This window comes from Micromesistius poutassou (assembly GCF_964030765.1).
Source record: "Micromesistius poutassou genome assembly, contig: SCAFFOLD_5341, whole genome shotgun sequence".
In the NCBI taxonomy this organism is placed as follows: domain Eukaryota; kingdom Metazoa; phylum Chordata; class Actinopteri; order Gadiformes; family Gadidae; genus Micromesistius; species Micromesistius poutassou.
This window is the reverse complement of record NW_028180098.1, coordinates 1-16,609: the sequence shown is the minus strand read 5'-3', so window position 1 is coordinate 16,609 and position 16,609 is coordinate 1. Positions and strand designations below refer to the sequence as shown.

At 42.2% G+C, this 16,609-nt stretch overlaps 2 protein-coding genes across 3 annotated transcripts; one reads left to right on the top strand and one right to left on the bottom strand.

Moving 5' to 3' along the window:
* Positions 1 to 1,884: 1,884 nt before the first annotated feature.
* On the top strand, positions 1,885 to 4,171 carry LOC311371150 (NADH dehydrogenase [ubiquinone] 1 alpha subcomplex subunit 13-like). Its single transcript, XM_084489364.1, has 5 exons — positions 1,885 to 2,019; positions 2,624 to 2,702; positions 2,785 to 2,856; positions 2,941 to 3,010; positions 3,929 to 4,171. Exons 1-5 carry the CDS (start codon positions 1,926 to 1,928, stop codon positions 4,046 to 4,048), a joined length of 435 nt encoding a protein of 144 aa, XP_084345490.1. The 5' UTR covers positions 1,885 to 1,925; the 3' UTR covers positions 4,049 to 4,171.
* Positions 4,172 to 4,636: 465 nt separating this feature from the next.
* On the bottom strand, positions 4,637 to 10,199 carry LOC311371151 (cold-inducible RNA-binding protein B-like). 2 transcript variants are annotated; one of them, XM_084489365.1, is made up of 8 exons: positions 10,111 to 10,199; positions 9,161 to 9,260; positions 8,920 to 9,026; positions 8,701 to 8,818; positions 8,346 to 8,541; positions 8,173 to 8,237; positions 6,030 to 7,842; positions 4,637 to 5,158 (listed from the first exon to the last, which is right to left on the bottom strand). In XM_084489365.1, exons 2-7 carry the CDS (start codon positions 9,258 to 9,260, stop codon positions 7,829 to 7,831), a joined length of 600 nt encoding a protein of 199 aa, XP_084345491.1. In that variant the 5' UTR covers positions 10,111 to 10,199; the 3' UTR covers positions 4,637 to 5,158; positions 6,030 to 7,828. The 2 variants fall into 2 exon arrangements, with proteins under 2 accessions (XP_084345491.1, XP_084345492.1); XM_084489366.1 differs by having other exon boundaries at positions 8,707 to 8,818.
* Between the last annotated feature and the right edge of the window lie 6,410 nt (positions 10,200 to 16,609).

Here is a 16,609-nt window from a genome sequence, read left to right as displayed (position 1 = left end):
ACAGGCGTAACCATGGCTTACGTCAACCCAAGTCTTTCCGGCCACAAGACCTCATCCACCGTGGACGCCCGTCAGAGGGAGTACCTTCTGGACATGATTCCATCTCGCTCCATCTCCCAGACGGCAAACACGTGGAAATAAAGAGCAAAAAAAAAAAAAAAACTATCTCATACTATTCATTGTTATTGAAGTTACGTTTTTTTTCCTCAGTTCCCATAATACGGTCCACAGCACTCCCCAGAGGACGGTTAAGGAAGTACTCTCTTTTAAAACAAATGTTTTTTGCTTACCTGTTATGGTTTATGTTATAGTTTCCTTCTATTTCAACACTGCTTTTATTTTTAAGATCACTGTTTGTGGATCATCGTGCAGAATTGTTTTTACTCATTTTACGGTTAAGAACATACAAATTAAAAAGTATCTCTCCTGTTTTGTGAAGGTGACCCAGTTTTTAAACACACAAAACACAGTACGTGCACACTTGCACACGCTGGCTGGAGTGTCACCGTATTGTAGTTCTGTGTTGAGGTTCCACCCGGGGAAAGATAGCAGTCCTCTGTTTTTTGGAGCGTACACGACTTACCTCTGGACAAACCCAGCAAAGAGATTACACATTCATGACATTTTTAAGTCATTACTTGTATATATAGATATATATCTATATATAGATATATATATAGATATGTAGATATATATCTATATATATATAGAGAGAGAGAGAGAGATATATATCTCCAGGAAAGGCAACTGTTTGACTTCATCTACGGGACCTTTCACAAACTTAAACAAACCCCCTTCACGTTAGGGTTTAAAGACGTTCAGATAGATTTGAAAAGCTTTCAGCACATAACCCCTGTAGTTGGAAGGTTTGAATTTTCTTTGTATTTTAAGTTATTTGTTATTTTTACTGTTTAAATTACAATGTCGATTTATCGTGGATTTCGCAAGAAGATTTTGCTCTAGTTTATTTTTTTCTGTCGGTTTTTACAGTGCATGCCGAACCTTACATTTATTCTCAGTTCATTATGTTCCATAGCTCAAAGCAACATGGTCTTATTTCTTTCTACATCTGTAATTACCATCTGTATTTTGCTTATTTTACAATAATGTCAACCATGTAATTTTATTTTGTGTGTGAGGGAAGTACTGATGCAAAAGTCCAACTTGCATAGCTGAATCTGACATCAGAGCCAGAGTTTTGCATCCAAATTTTATCATTGTCCTTCCAATAGATGGGGCCAATGTAAGGCCTTAAGTCTGTGTATAGGGCCGTTTTCTTGTTAAAAAATAACCAGACTCTGCAACACAATAATATTCGCTTGTGCCCCTCATTGTATCGCATAACTTTTCTGCTCTCCATTCTGTACCGCAAAGTACAAACTAATGATACTGTTTGTTTGGTTTATGTTTTTCTCCCTAGCTCCTTAAGAAATAAAAAATATATACAAGTAATTGTAACCATTGTGTGTGATTTATTTGTCAATTTGTCAAGTATCCACACACTATTCATAATAGTTTCCTTATGCATAACTTGTTATTGATGGTATTGATTAACTACCAGCATCATATGTAGGTGGTATTATATTGTATTTTAAAACAAATAAATAGTGTTTACGGTCCTCAGTTATTTTTCCTAGGATGTTGAGGACATTTCATGCAACACAACTTACAAACTCACACGTGATAACACTACACTAATAGCTAACCTGTTACTAAACTGATCCAAATACCTTTACTTGACCACCTTATCGTAGCCAACCTTAACGTAGCCAACCCTGACCCAATAGGCCTACCCAGAGGGCCTGCCTAAATAATGAAGCTGCCTGTAATACACTTCAGTTCAGCCTGGGGGCGCTGTGGTGCTGGGCCTGGTGGCGTCGATATCCCAGCTGACCTGCTTCAGCTTCTGTTTTGTACTAAAGAAGATGGCGGCGTCCAAGGTGAAGCAGGACATGCCTCCTCCGGGAGGCTATGGCCCCGTTGATTACAAGAGAAACCTTCCAAAACGAGGACCCTCCGGTACAGATGAATGCCGTTAATTGAATATGTGTCAATCATTTGTATTAAACTGTAAACCTGTCGCTAACTAGGCCTTGGTCCAATGGGATTCTGCTAATATGCTAACGCTTGCTAACTAACTTCGACCAGACAACACATAACCTATACAAGTGTTAGTGATAAGGTGTCACTGTTTGAATAACAGAAAAAATGATAAACCTGGTTATAGTCTTATGATGAATGTGGATTTTGGAATCAACGAGGTCATTTTTGACTGGTCGTGCACTGTCCAGTGTTTCTGCTTCTATGCATGTTAACTGTGGCAGCTCCATCTGAATGACACAGGATACGCAGAAACATGCATTTTCCTCAAACATATCCATAAAACAATGTGTTCACCTAAATGGGGATTCACCTTAAGTTGAAGGTTTTAAATCAGTCATTAACGACTGACGATTTCCCATTGATTTCTGATGTTGTAATATCACAGGGCAACCATAAATGTAGTCAAGGGCAACATTGTGGTGTACTCAATGTTTTTTCTATCGTATGACTTGAAACTAGGACTCGTGGCTGAATTACATTCAGCGAGGAACACTAATGTTGCCATTTTACTTTATTTTAGGCTACAGTATGTTCGGCATTGGCGTTGGTGTACTGGTATTTGGATACTGGAGGCTGTTTAAGTGGAACAGAGAAAGGAGGTAATTCGTTGTATTCAAAACATATTGAAGGCAATGCAATCCTTTCCTCCAGTCTGGTTCTGATAAATGGTTGTGTGTTAAGGCGGTTGCAGATTGAGGAGTTGGAAGCCAGGGTAGCTCTTATGCCACTGCTGCAGGCCGAACACGACCGGAGGTAATATTCATTTATAATTATGAATTTTGATGACGTATTTTCTGGTATAAATGGTTAAAGCTTTTTTTTTTTTTTTAATTTCAGGACCTTGAGAATGATGAGGGAAAATCTAGAAGAGGAAGCTGTCCTCATGAAAGATGTCCCAGGCTGGAAGGTAAGCTTATAAAGCCTTTCATATTTCTTAATCAATAGCCTCAGAATAAATCCCACCTTAACATTACTAATCTAAATACGAACAATCATGTTGCACGAAGCAGCGATCTGTAAATGAGGAATTGGCTATTAAAAGTGAACATAAGCTCAGCTAGCATTTTTAAAAACAGCAGAATATTTCTGCACAAGCCATTCCGTTCAGTTTTGGTTTTTTCCAGTCCAGGCACAGTGCTGTCTCCGGCCAGAACTTTTTCCTATAGCATAGTAGCCTTTTACATTTTATAAACAAGCTGTGTGCATATGGTTTTACGACAATTACAATGTGAGACTGAAAGTGTGATGCGCTTCTCAGTTCAGTTTCAGTTTATTGTCCCCTAAGGGAAACTTGTCTTGCAGCCAGGTAACATACAGGTACAGTAGCACAACAGATAAACACACATACACACAAATAATAACACCAACTACTAGAAGTAAAAAAAAAAAAACACTTACACTACTACTCATCTAGTGAATTGTGCAAATTTAGCAACCGTCTTGCACTTGGGGTGGCATTAGCTCAGGGGGTAGAGCGGGTTGGCTGTTAACCGCAAGGTTGCTGGTTCGATCCCCGGCTCCTCCTAGCTGAGTGTCGAGGTGTCCCTGAGCAAGGCACCTAACCCTGACTGCTCCTGACGAGCTGGCTGTCGCCTTGCATGGCTGACGATGCCGTCGGTGTGTGAATGGGTGAATGTCAGGCAATATTGTAAAGCGCTTTGGGTGGCCACTGGTTACAAAAAATGCGCTATATAAATGCAGTCCATTTACTTGGAATAAAAGAGCTGCTTGTCCTGTTGAGCTTAAAACCAGGATGGTTTACACAGTCTAATATACCATTTGCCTTCAGCACGACCTGTTTCTCTAACATGTTATCCTCCTGCAGGTGGGTGAGAACGTGTACCACACAGACCGCTGGGTGACCCCGCCCTCCGAGGAGCTGTTCAACCTCCGGCCTCGCGAAGAGCTGCTCCACAAACGCTTCGGGTTCCAGTGGTACGTTTAGGTACGTCTGTCTGGAAGAAGGAGACGGTCCTGGACTACCATTGTCTGTCGATGAGACGACCGCAGTCCCACCAAGCTGAACCTTGTAAATGTACAATAAAGTATGATTTTTTTCTGTAACGCATTCGGGTTTACTCTTCTTTGAAAAGGCCAACTGGATTTGTAGCTGCCTCTGATAGGTCTCAATTGCACAGGAAAGCGTTAAAACCCTTGAAATAAGACTTAAGAAAGGGGGCTGGGTTGACCTTCAGTTCACTTAGTACAAAATCTAAAGTACCTTACATTTGTTGAGCTCTTGACTTAAGTATTCATTTTTAAAAATGAATTGCAAATTACAATAAGTCTGCTGTTATGTACTGGCTATATTACTAATTGATTTATGGTAAACTGGCCTAATTAATTTGTTCGTATCTAGGTTTGCACTATGGTAAATTAATTTTCCTGTGGTAACATCAGCATAACCTCTTGGGAGGCAAACGACTTCAAAATGCTCATGACTTAAGCTGTTTACTCAATGTTACACTATGAGTAACATTTCATTTTCCTGTATGATATTATAAATCTTTCTCGTAATGGAAGGAGGCACCAGTCAGAATAATTCACTTTATTGAAACTGATCAATTGAAAACAATTTTACCCCAGCCAGGGGGTATGGGCAAATCAGCATTTCACTGAAAAAGTAACTGCACAGGCCATATAAATGGCCGACTTCTATTGTGGCTTAATTCTTCTCTGGGCCATGAAGGTGGCACTTCAGTTCCTTCTGCCACCTTCTGAAAGAACAGACTGGTCTGGACCACCTTCTGAAGGAACGGACTGGTCTGGACCACCTTCTGAAGGAACAGACTGGTCTGGACCACCTTCTGAAGGAACAGACTGGTCTGGACCACCTTCTGAAGGAACAGACTGGTCTGGACCACCTTCTGAAGGAACGGACTGGTCTGGACCACCTTCTGAAGGAACGGACTGGTCTGGACCACCTTCTGAAGGAACGGACTGGTCTGGACCACCTTCTGAAGGAGCAGACTGGTCTGGACCACCTTCTGAAGGAGCAGACTGGTCTGGACCATCTTCGGAGATGCTTCCAGTCACCGGAAGGTTCCCTCGAAACCTGGGGACGAAAAACTATTAGTATTAACTTCTATTAAACTATTATTTCAACCTGACAAGCTAGGAGTATAGAACAGAACATCGAAGTCTTAAGGCAATTCAAAATAATTTGAACATATATCTGACAGATTGTGCATACAGGAGGCCCCGAATACCTCCGCTGTCAACAAGTTAACACTGCAATGTGTATTTTCCTTCTGCCCTCTTGCATGAGTCCCCAATTATTTGTAATGACCACAATTTATCAGTACTTGCCCAATATACTACATGAACACCTCAAATGATGAGTAGAAATGCTAATAAACCTGTAATTTATAGGCAACTACTTTATTATAAAATGGTTTGGTCATCTGGAACCATCATTAGCTGAAAAATTGTATAGTTTGAGAATCCAGTTAGTAATCCATGTTTTATAAGCTCAGTGGCTCTGATGTATAATTCAAAGGAACTCAAGAAAAGACACCAACGGTAATAAGAGACTGACGTCCCTTACACTGGGCTAAGAGGTTGGTACAGTGGATGTTACGGACCAATTCTGCAAGGTTTGTAACTACACTGTTCCAAGTTGGAATACAAAACACGCAGTGCAGTACTATGCCCGTTGCTTTATCGTGTTGATCATGGAGGCTCGTTACCTTCCGGTAAAAATTTCCTATTTTTTTTATTAACATAAAAAAATAGATGCCCCCCAAGGAATAGGAATGCACACCTCATCTCGGTTTCCACTTGGATACTTCTGGGTTATTTCATTAAGCGGAACCGTCCCAGGGAAAATAGAGACTATTGACCAACGGCCCAAGTTACATAGCGTAACCGGTTTGAAGCGAGACCCGTTATGGGATGTCACCGTCAACTGGACCAGTTTAATTTACCTGGTGACAAGTAGGGCCTTCCCTGCAGACTTGAGCTCAGCGTGTGAGGCCATTGTGGTGATCCTGCGTGTTCTCCAACCGTCGGGGGTCACCCTGAACGAAAGAAATCAACATTTAAGTTCTGGGCAAGAGAACACACATGTCAATGAAGAGCATGCAACAGTATTATTTTACTCAGTGACACTAGGGGGGGAAAAGGCCAACAGAAGGTGTGAGAACTGAAATCATCCTAGAGGTCAATTGAAGGATTCTTGGCGCAAGTTTGATTAACTGATGCAATGAACAATACTATCCATGTGACTGGAGGCTTGGGTTTCAGCGAAGAGAGGGCACCATAGTCCAAGTGTGTGGTTATTCGTCAATGATCACGTCAGAACCAGACATTTGAAGCAAGGAAGGACTTTTTACATCAGCTAACTTGGAAGGTCATGGACATGTTATACACCAAGGTCGAAGGATGTGAGCAAAGCAAAAGGAGTTTACCTCAAGTGAACAGGCCTACGAATTCTCCACATATGAACTAGGCAAGAGAGCAGCGTTCATCGGATGAGCACTCGGTGGGGCAACGCTTCACGCCAAGGACTTGAAGGTTTTGGAAGAACGGACCGCTTGAACGTAATGAAGCATTAACAACCAAAAAAATCCACCTCATCTCACCCCACCACATCACCCACTGTACAAGGTCTTTACATTACATGCTCTGAGCAAGCTGAAGTTTTATCTTGCCAAATTTATCTTGGGACAAATGCTTTTGAGCGACTTGACTTCTCAGAGCTTAATATCACCCACTTTTGCGGAAGTAGTCAAGTTGTCCACTATGGATGCAAGGCATCATTAATACAAATCAAACAAAGTTATTTACCCAGGAGGGTCCCCCCCATTAGTTTAACACAAGAATCATTTTTTTGTATTTTTTCATAAATCGTTTAATAGGCTCCATGAAACCAAATTGACAGAAAAAAAAAATCGTTGATACAAATAGCAAAGTACAAAACTGATCCCGGCTGTTATTTACTGGGGCGACGAGTTACATTGATGTTCACCTATACAAGTTCAGTCCATTTTACAGCACATTTAAAATGCAGGCGTTGAGAGCAGAACAAAGAAAAATTGAAATTTCGGACGGACTGCAGCGTGCTGCAATTTTGCAACACCATGAGCAGTCTGCCCCTCGTGTGTGGAATACTTTCTGAAAATGAAATTTCTTGGGAAGAAACTGATAGTACAGGGGCCCCTCAGCAAAAATAAAATTAAAATAAAACACGTAAGGATGTGGAATCGCTCTAGTAGCACTAAGGAATGCATGTACAAAATCTCCCCCAAAAATAGTTTAGGAGCACGGCTGTCTCATTCCGCTCAGTTTAGAACTTGGCAGGAGGTAGGTCATAGTCAAACTGAAGGAAAACTACAACAAAAAAGGTAAAGAAGCCCCATTGGACGCTCCAATGTTTCAGGGGATTAAAAAAAAGCTCAGTTCTGTGCCAGAACAAGGCTGAGTGTATCAGGAGAGAGCCAAGTGAATAGATGTTGGAAAAATCAGTCGACAGCACCATTCAAATCAGACAATTTATAGCAAGATATTAATAAGACGCCCCCTCAACCCAGGAACATCTTAAAGTAACTTTAAACATGGTTTTGTGAATGAACGGCCAAACGTTATGGCTACATTTAAAGATGCTTAAGCTGCTACAACAGAACATACTATAAAAATAAGGTCACCAATAACACGTGGACATTTTTCTTGAGGAGCGCATCTTTTAAATACAGCCAGCCAAGTGATGATCTTGAGTCAGGGATTTTTAGTCGTGTGCAGCTGAGGATAAGAAGTGGGCACACAGGTAAAGACACTGAAAGTTTCACAGACATTTGAGTTGACAAAAACCCCACCAAATATGTCCTGTGCTCGCAAATATAGAACTGGTGGAAGAGCGGATATGGACTACCAATAGGACAATTCACAAATGCGGAGGATTCAAGGCTGTGCAACAAGAGCATCTTTTAAATAGGGGCTGTTGTGAACCGCAACTCCAGTTCGCTCATGTTCTCTTTGGGTGTGGGCAGCGGACATTATCGGGTCGTGCAACTCCAACTACAATGATTTTAACTTTTACTATAATCATCCCTTCCAAAGGCATTCACTTACCATAGCTGTCATATTGGTCTCTGTAGGATCCTGAGCTGGCCCGGTCGCCATAGCTTCCCTGGCCCCTGTGATCAGAAGGAGTTAAGAATTTAGTTGCTAGGCTACACATCGCACTGGCGACACAATGTCAACGCACTGTCCCGAGAAATCTGAATTCCGAAAACAATGCTTGCCTGTTGTCCCTGTATCCACCACCGCCACCGCTGCTGCCGCCACCGCTGCCGCCATACCCGCCGCCACCGCCGCTCCTGTAGCCGCCACCGCTTCCGCCGCTGCTACCGTAGCCCCTCTCGCCACTACCGTAACTCCTGTCGCTGTTGTAGCTTCTGTCGCCATAGCTCCTCTCGCCATAGCCGCCGCCGCCGCCACCTGGACAAGAAAGAAAGATCGTGCGGGCGCCCGGGGGTTAAGTAAGGCAGGCGGCACTGAGAAAAGTACGAAACCAAGGAGGTATGACCAAAAGCAAACGGTTCGTGCCACGCACGAACCGTTACGCATATTGACACCCCTTGCCCCGTGCCCTCCCACCTCTACCCCTTCCGCCGAATCCGCCGCCGCCACCGAAGTTGCCTCTGGAGCCGCCCCTGGAGCCGCCAGATCTGCCTCTGCCTGCCTCATCCACGCGAATAGACCGTCCGTCCAAGCTCTGCAGATGCAATAAAAAAAAATTTGGTTAACCTTCAGATTCAGTTAATTTACAATGACTGCATTTGCATATGCATGAAAATGATCATGCATGCAACCTACCTTGCCGTTCATTCCCTCCAAAGCATCCTTGGCCTCATCTGCATTATCAAACTTGACAAAGCCGAATCCACGAGACCTCCCAGTGTCTTTGTCACGGATAACATCAACTAAAAATACACAATACAGCAGCAGATTAGCATTTACACAAATTAAGTGAAAATGGGATTAAAAACAATAAATAATATTTTTTTATTATAAAAAATTGTGATTCATTGCTAAAATGGATGACACGCCTGCATACCTTTAGCGATGTTTCCATACTTGGCGAAAGCCGCCATTAAGGACTCCTCATTGGTGTCGAAGCTGAGGCCTCCGATGAAAAGTTTGCCTTCGTCATTCATCTTTTGTGGGAAGAGAACAAAAAGGGTCACATGGGCTGCACAGGAAAAAAAATTCCGCGAGATCATTCGATAAAATGCAAAATGCTTAAAAAAAAACCTAAACGTCGAATTTAAAAAACCAGCACGATTCAAATTAACGTATTCAACCGCGCTCGTTGTTATTGGGTCGATTCGGTCCCGAGAAAAATAGGTCGTATGGCGTCATCGTGCCAACGATGGGGCCTAGCCGCCATCGAGGAGCAGACCACGCCATGGTTGAGGCCTGCATCGTTACCCCCCCCCCCAACGAAGAAAATAGTCAAAATTGGAAATAAAAGCCAATCGACCACATTAACCTAATTAATTACATATACGAGATCGGGCTACAATATCCATCGACTTAAAAACGCGTTAGTGGGCGGATGTTGACTTGCTGGGGAGCAGGCCTCATGGCGGGGCCTAGCGGCGGAGTGCTAGCGCTAGGCTAGTGACGTTGTCTCGCCACAATGGAGCGCCATTTTAAACCACGTTTTGGTGGTCGATCGCAGCCCTGCGACCAGGGCCGCGAGTCGAAAATATACGCAGGCTGGGACGCGAGTGTTACAAACTCGATGAATTTCAATTTAAAAAAAAAAACGCTAAAAATCGCGTAATTCTTTGCAATACAAAATGGTGGGGAAACAGGTGTGTGTGTGTGTATATATGTAACGCGATCATGCGGGATAACGCTGAAACACACGCTGCGGCGGGATAGGCTCTAACGAGATCATGCTGTAAACCCTTCAAAAACCCCGCCACACGGACTTATACTTGGATTTATAAGCAGAAATAACCCCTTGAAACGGTGAACAACGAATAATCCGTAAATTACCTTTAGTTTGTTGGTGGGTGTGCCGAAGAGAAGCTTGCAGGAGGAGCGGGCGGACGAAGTGAAGAGGAAACGGCGGAGCGCTCTCTTTTTGAGGGAGGGCGAGTTATTTAAATGAGCTGAGGGGCGGGGCCAGCGGACAACTGCTCCGTCCCGGTCTGCTATTTTCATTATTATTATTGTGTGCCCTTGAAAATATAATTGATCTTCCTTGTTTATGTTCCATTTTTATTTGTGTATTATTGATACAATCAAATAAAGTGTTGGTATTTCGAAGGAACCGGCGAAGTAGGAGATAACTTCCGCTTGTTTTTTTTTTAAATATAGGATTACGTTAAGGTTAATCATTTACAGATACACGATGTGTATAGTATGTAGTCCCATTTACTGAGTTTTTTTTTTTTTTTTTTAAAGCAGAGGTTTATGGTTTAACCTTTCCAAAAAAAAAAATGGGACGTTTTGATTTCATCAGAGGCTATCTTCAGCGTCTGGAAAATGGAGGATGCGGATTTTTTACCGAGTGCTAAAATGGTTGGAAATCCGTTCAGTCCTCCAAGAGAGGACCATCGGTACTAAATGGTCTTCCAGCAAACACTCAAATGTTCCAGTTAACCCAATTGAGTGACCTATTAGTAAAGTGCTGTGCATGAAAATTAAGAACAACTTTTTTATATTAATAGTATTTTTAACAGCATTTTGCGGACGTGATGTGAACAATTAATATACGCCACTATGAAATGTAACAGGAAACGATTGTTACTCTCCGATACGGATTTTCTTCCAATATCAGTATCAAAAACGTATTCTGGGTTGTAATTGTGTGTCTCTTGTTAAGCCAGTGCTACTCGGAAGTGTTTTTGGCGAGCATGTTTGTGTTAGGGGGTGGGGTGGGGTGGGTGGGTGTGTGTGTGGGGGGGCACAATCCTATAGTCAAACTATATCCAATTATGACCACAGCCCATAAACGTCTGCTCGAACTAGGTCAAACCCTCATGAAATCAGACGTGCTGGTTATGGGCCAATAGTTCAAAAACGATGTGTGCATCTTGTATATGCAATATAATAAAGGCATGTTTTTGATTGTATTCAATATTATGTATTCATTATTATTGAATTTGGGTAAGAAATATGTTATAGTACTTACTATGGCCTATCTATGCGTTTTTGCAAAAACATCTTATTGTACTAAATGACTTAATTTAAATTACTCAAAATATTTGTGATGACTTAGTAATATTCTTATTTATGTGTTAAAGTAACAATTTGGCAACTTCAAACATCCATATATGTGTAAGGTTTGTAGTTTTTATGGGAAGTAAGTATAAATAAATAGGCTCACATTTTGATATATTGTGTATTATTAAATCAGGATCTGGTGGGTAGTTCAAACTATTCAAGGAAGGCCTTCTGAAACCAGGCTATCATAAGGATTGCTCTTGAGAAAGTTTGATCACAATAGCCACCTCTGCTGCAGAAAGATACATTATTGAGAGTCATGAGCAACACATCAGAGTCCAAATACATGCTGGACCTGCTGCCCATAAGCAACAGTCACACTAGTGCTGGTTCTTTGCTGATGACGCCATGAAGTTCCGTTTCAGGGTCTCTCATCATTTCAAGATCTGACTTACTGAAAATGGCTGCCAAATAATTTCTCCAAAAGGGCAAACAGACCAAGGTCCTACCCCTAGGCTTTGTGTTTAATATCTTCCACAGAGGAGATCAATGCAGCGCTGTGTCCGAAGCATCAATAATTCATGAACAAATTATGGTGTTTTTTAACGTGGTGACGTTTTTTTTGTGTTTATCTGAAGAGATTACAGAATAAACAAGATTCAATGGTTTATTTATACAAGATTTGAATCGTATACAAGGTAAAAAAAAGCATTGACCACTATCCTACAAATTAATTACTCATCCAATCAATATTTTGAATATTCCGACCTCTTGACCTTGCTTGCTTAATGTTTCAATTATACCTTGCCTTGAGAGTAAATAATAAAGGCTTATGTATGCAGAACATCCACAAATGGGGTCATGGGCGAATCTGAAAATGATCTTTTGTTTTTTGTTTGCCTTTGGTTATCTTTAGCGAGATGATGCTGGATTTGAGGAGCAGAAGTGAATCTGGATGAGGGGAAGTTCTGCCATCGTGTGGTTCTGTGTTGCAATGAGAGGTCCAGCTCGTGATGGGCATCCCACAAGGGACAGATAAATAATTAGCAGAAAGTAATTACAGTACTCTTAACTTGATCAAATACATTTATATCTTTGTATTAGCACGTGGCCCTGTGGCGGGTAAGGATCAAGTCTACCGTTAGTGTGTGCAAGATTAGTGAAGCATTGTGACCGCGTAAAACAGTGGGAATGCTAATGCTGTGGACATTTGCATTGCCACCAGATAACAAGAGCTGGCCTTGCATACAGATGCTAGATACTCACTCAACAAAAGGACCTAGTCTAGTGGTCTCCAAGAAGGAGTGGATCTCTGCAAAGATGAGAAACAGGTTTTCACCCGCTGACCCACCATCAGCCTGGACACACCTCCAGCCCTGTGGACGGCCGTCAGTGGGCTGATGAGCTGGACGTGTTAAACTGTTCATTTGCAAAATCAAGACTTGGCCAACCCCCTCTGGTTCACACTGTTCAATCACACACACACACACACACACACACACACACACACACTCTCACACACACACACACACACACACACACACACACACACACACACACACACACACACACACACACACACACACACACACACACACACACACACACACACACACACACACACACATACACACGCACACACATACACTCACACATCAGCATGTCTGGCACCTGGCCCCTGGTGATCAGGACGTCTGCCACTTATCTCCTGGCCCCCCCCCCCACACACACAAACACATAGTTCTCCACAGTATCCATATTATTTTTACTTACTTACTTTATTTCATTTGTAAACACCAGCATAGATTTTTTTCTGTTAGTGTAATGTGATTGCATATCTATAATTAAACAAAATGTACTTTAGATAGTCTGATGCTATAAGGGCTTGTGAAGGAAGATCAGATGTAAAATGACATTCTATTCTACTCTATTCTGGTCGAGGGAGTCTGAGCAATTGTCCCACCTAATCGACATCCCCACACTATTGAAACCACAGTGATGATCTGCATCCTTCCCACCAATTGCTTTTTAATATTCTTCCCCACTGCATTAAAGACACTTCCCTGTCACATGACCCACGGAGAAGCACCAGCTTCGAGTATGAGTCATGTAGGAAGCCAGCACAGAGAGACAGCCGCGAGATGCAGTCTGGTAATGTCTAAAAATAGCAACGGCCAATGCACCCCCATTTTATGCAGACTGCGTCACTCCGCGTCATCATCCCTCTGCGACTGGCCAAGCACACAAACATTAAGAAGAAAAAACACACACATGTACACGCACACAGACACACAGCTATTGACAGAGATATCCCCCATATCTCCTTCCTTAAAGGGGAAGATGCAGAGAGATGAGAGATGCAGAATCTGGGATGTCTGTCTCTAGGATCAGGCACCGTTCTGCTGTTTCAGAAGCCTCATCCATGTGTGGTCAGAATGAAAGAGCAATGTGGAAAATGTGCATGCTACAATAATGGGGAATTAAAGCCAAAATGAAGGCCACAAGCCTATAATGGAAGAAAAACATCAGTCTACTTTGGACAAGCATCAAGTATACCTGTATGTTTTATGAAAGCATGCGATGGTAAGATACATAGCAATACACTGTTGATAAGCCTTTATCTAAGAGCTTGACCTCAATCACTGATGAATAGAACCGCGGCATAACTTGGGGAGCATTATAACGAATGATCATGTAGGGGGTAACGGTGAGGGGCACATTTACATTGTGTGGAGTTAATGAAGTGGGCTGAAACGGAATCTCCATCAATCAACAACCCTGGGCGTAAGATGCACGGGTCCTTCTTCAGGTTGCAAGGGAACCTTACCATATGCTGATCATGCCTCCGCCCTTAAAAGAATACAGTTCATAAATTATATTTTCTCTTATTTATATGTAAATCATTGAAACTGGCCGCCTCACCGATTGTAAAAAAAAACAAAAACATGTAGAGGCAAAGGTGAAAAGTCAATGTATTTACAAATGACCTATCTGATTGAGCTGAAGCATTACCTGTAGATTCAAAGTATTTCAATTGCGGTTTCAAACATTTTTATCATTTCATTAGAAATCTAAAAATAGGGATCAAATCTGGTTGAACTCGATAATACCAGAAGAGTTGGATTTGTGTGACCTACTTATATTACTGGCCAGGCACCCAGGCTGGGTTTCTACCATAGGCAGTCTATTGAGGTGAACTTTTTCATTTGGCTTCCTTCTGGTACATTCTGGCAATAACAAATTTGATGCAATAGTTGCAAGACATTGGACTATGAATGCATTCAAAGGCAGATTATTTCCGGGGGACAAAAATGATTGATTACTAATGAAACATTCTAATGACAGAAGATGGTTATGTAAGTAAATCCCACGATAATGTCCTATAATATTTAACAATACAGACCCACAAATAATATACGAATAGTGTTTATTCATCAAGGGGTCGCTTAACAAGAACAAGAGAGAAGAGAGCCCAATGCTACCACCTTGTGGTTGACCGTAAAGTGACACATTCTTCTGCATCACCCATCATTTTTTATTTAATCCAGAGAAAAAACAACCGTTGACTATTCGTGTAATAGGTCGGTTCGGTTGGGTCAGTGTCCATAACCATATCCGCACAGTAATGTGTCTACTGTAATGTGTCACTCCATCCGAACCATACGGATGTCTCTCAACCTGTTTGGCACTCCATTCATAAGTCGGGACTGGAGGGAGGGCTAATTCTGTCCTGTGTGCGTGCACACTGTGTCCATCTAACATCATCACGGCCACAGCTCACATGGTGTATCGGGAGCAGGCAGTGGGCGTGTCCAAACGCGTGTGGTTTCATTCATAACTACAGTCATTATTTGAAGACCAAATTAAACTATGCAGCCTGGGCAAGTCAGCACGATTGCATATGGACTACCTAAAACAAAGTCTACACTCAGGTGAGTCCGCCGATTGTCCTATTTTAATGATATTATAGTTTTATATAATATATATTTTTATTATTTCATAGATTATGTAAGGTCGACACTATAGCCTAATGCTTACACAGTCTCAATCGATGTTCATTTAAACACTGGGCGTATATTATACAACGGGTGGCATTGGTAGATACAGCTGACAGATCGCCAAGTTGGATATTTTCTTTCAACCCAAATAATATAGGCATCCGCTGTGACATTGAATTATCCAACTACCAGTCATACTCTTATTAGACTGACGGACGGTCAGTGTCTCCCTGGCTGGTAAAGCATTGTGAAACATTGGGCATCCTGATCCTCGGTGTACCGCGCGAGGGATGCTGAAGCTGAGCGTCACCAGATGCACCGAGTCGCTGTAGTCAGCATACTGGCAGACAGAGGCTGAGGCACCACGAACCTTTATTATTATTATTATTATTATTTTTACCGGGGAATATAAACGAAAATAGTATCGGCGATAATTATTTAGTCATGGTATTGAAATTTTTGTTTTGTATATTTTTGTAGCCCTGTTGTTGGTATCACGAACAGAACGCATTATTTCAAAGTGTTGATGGCTGATGTGAGCGCAGTCGTCTTGTGACAGGCACGGTGCTGTGTTAGGACGGTACAAGCTTTTAGTTAAAGACAGGTGTGTGTGTGTGTGTGTGTGTGGGGGGGGGGGGGGGGGGGGGGGGGGGGGGGGGGGGGGCGATCTACTTGGCGCAGTTCAGAAGCTGTTGCCAGTCACCGTTATGCCCATAAACGCCTACTTTAAAAATCCGCTCAGCTGTTAGTCTGCTGGTCGAGTTGTAATGCCTTCCTGCAAAAACAGTATTTATTTATAACTATTTGACATTTCTATTCAGATTAATTTCCCCATCCGTGATAATTAAACACCCTAAACCGCACAAGGCATCTCTGTGCACTGGACTTCGTCTATAATAATGTTTTTGTTCAGTTTTATAAAGACACCGTTGAATCACGTTAAATGACGTTACATTTGACTAGTGTGGTCCCATCCCTATAACAACAACAACAAAAACATTTCAGTACAAAAAAGAGGTGTAAGGACAGCAATAGATGTTTGTAATTGAGTCAGGATATTGATGTATTCACTGCACTGTGAGTCTCTATGGTCTCTATTATCCTGACAGCCACGCTTTGTACCCTGAATGCACACATGTTCACCAACCACGTTTGACAATGGGCGGGCGCTGGCTCCATGGCAGCTCATGGATCTGTCAGATCAGGGGTTTTTGCGTTGGACATCCCCACACTCAGCACTACTTTGACATGCGTGTTATAAGGTGCATTCTGAAAGACCTGGAACCCTCAGGACACAGACACCTGCTCTGTACACACACACACACACA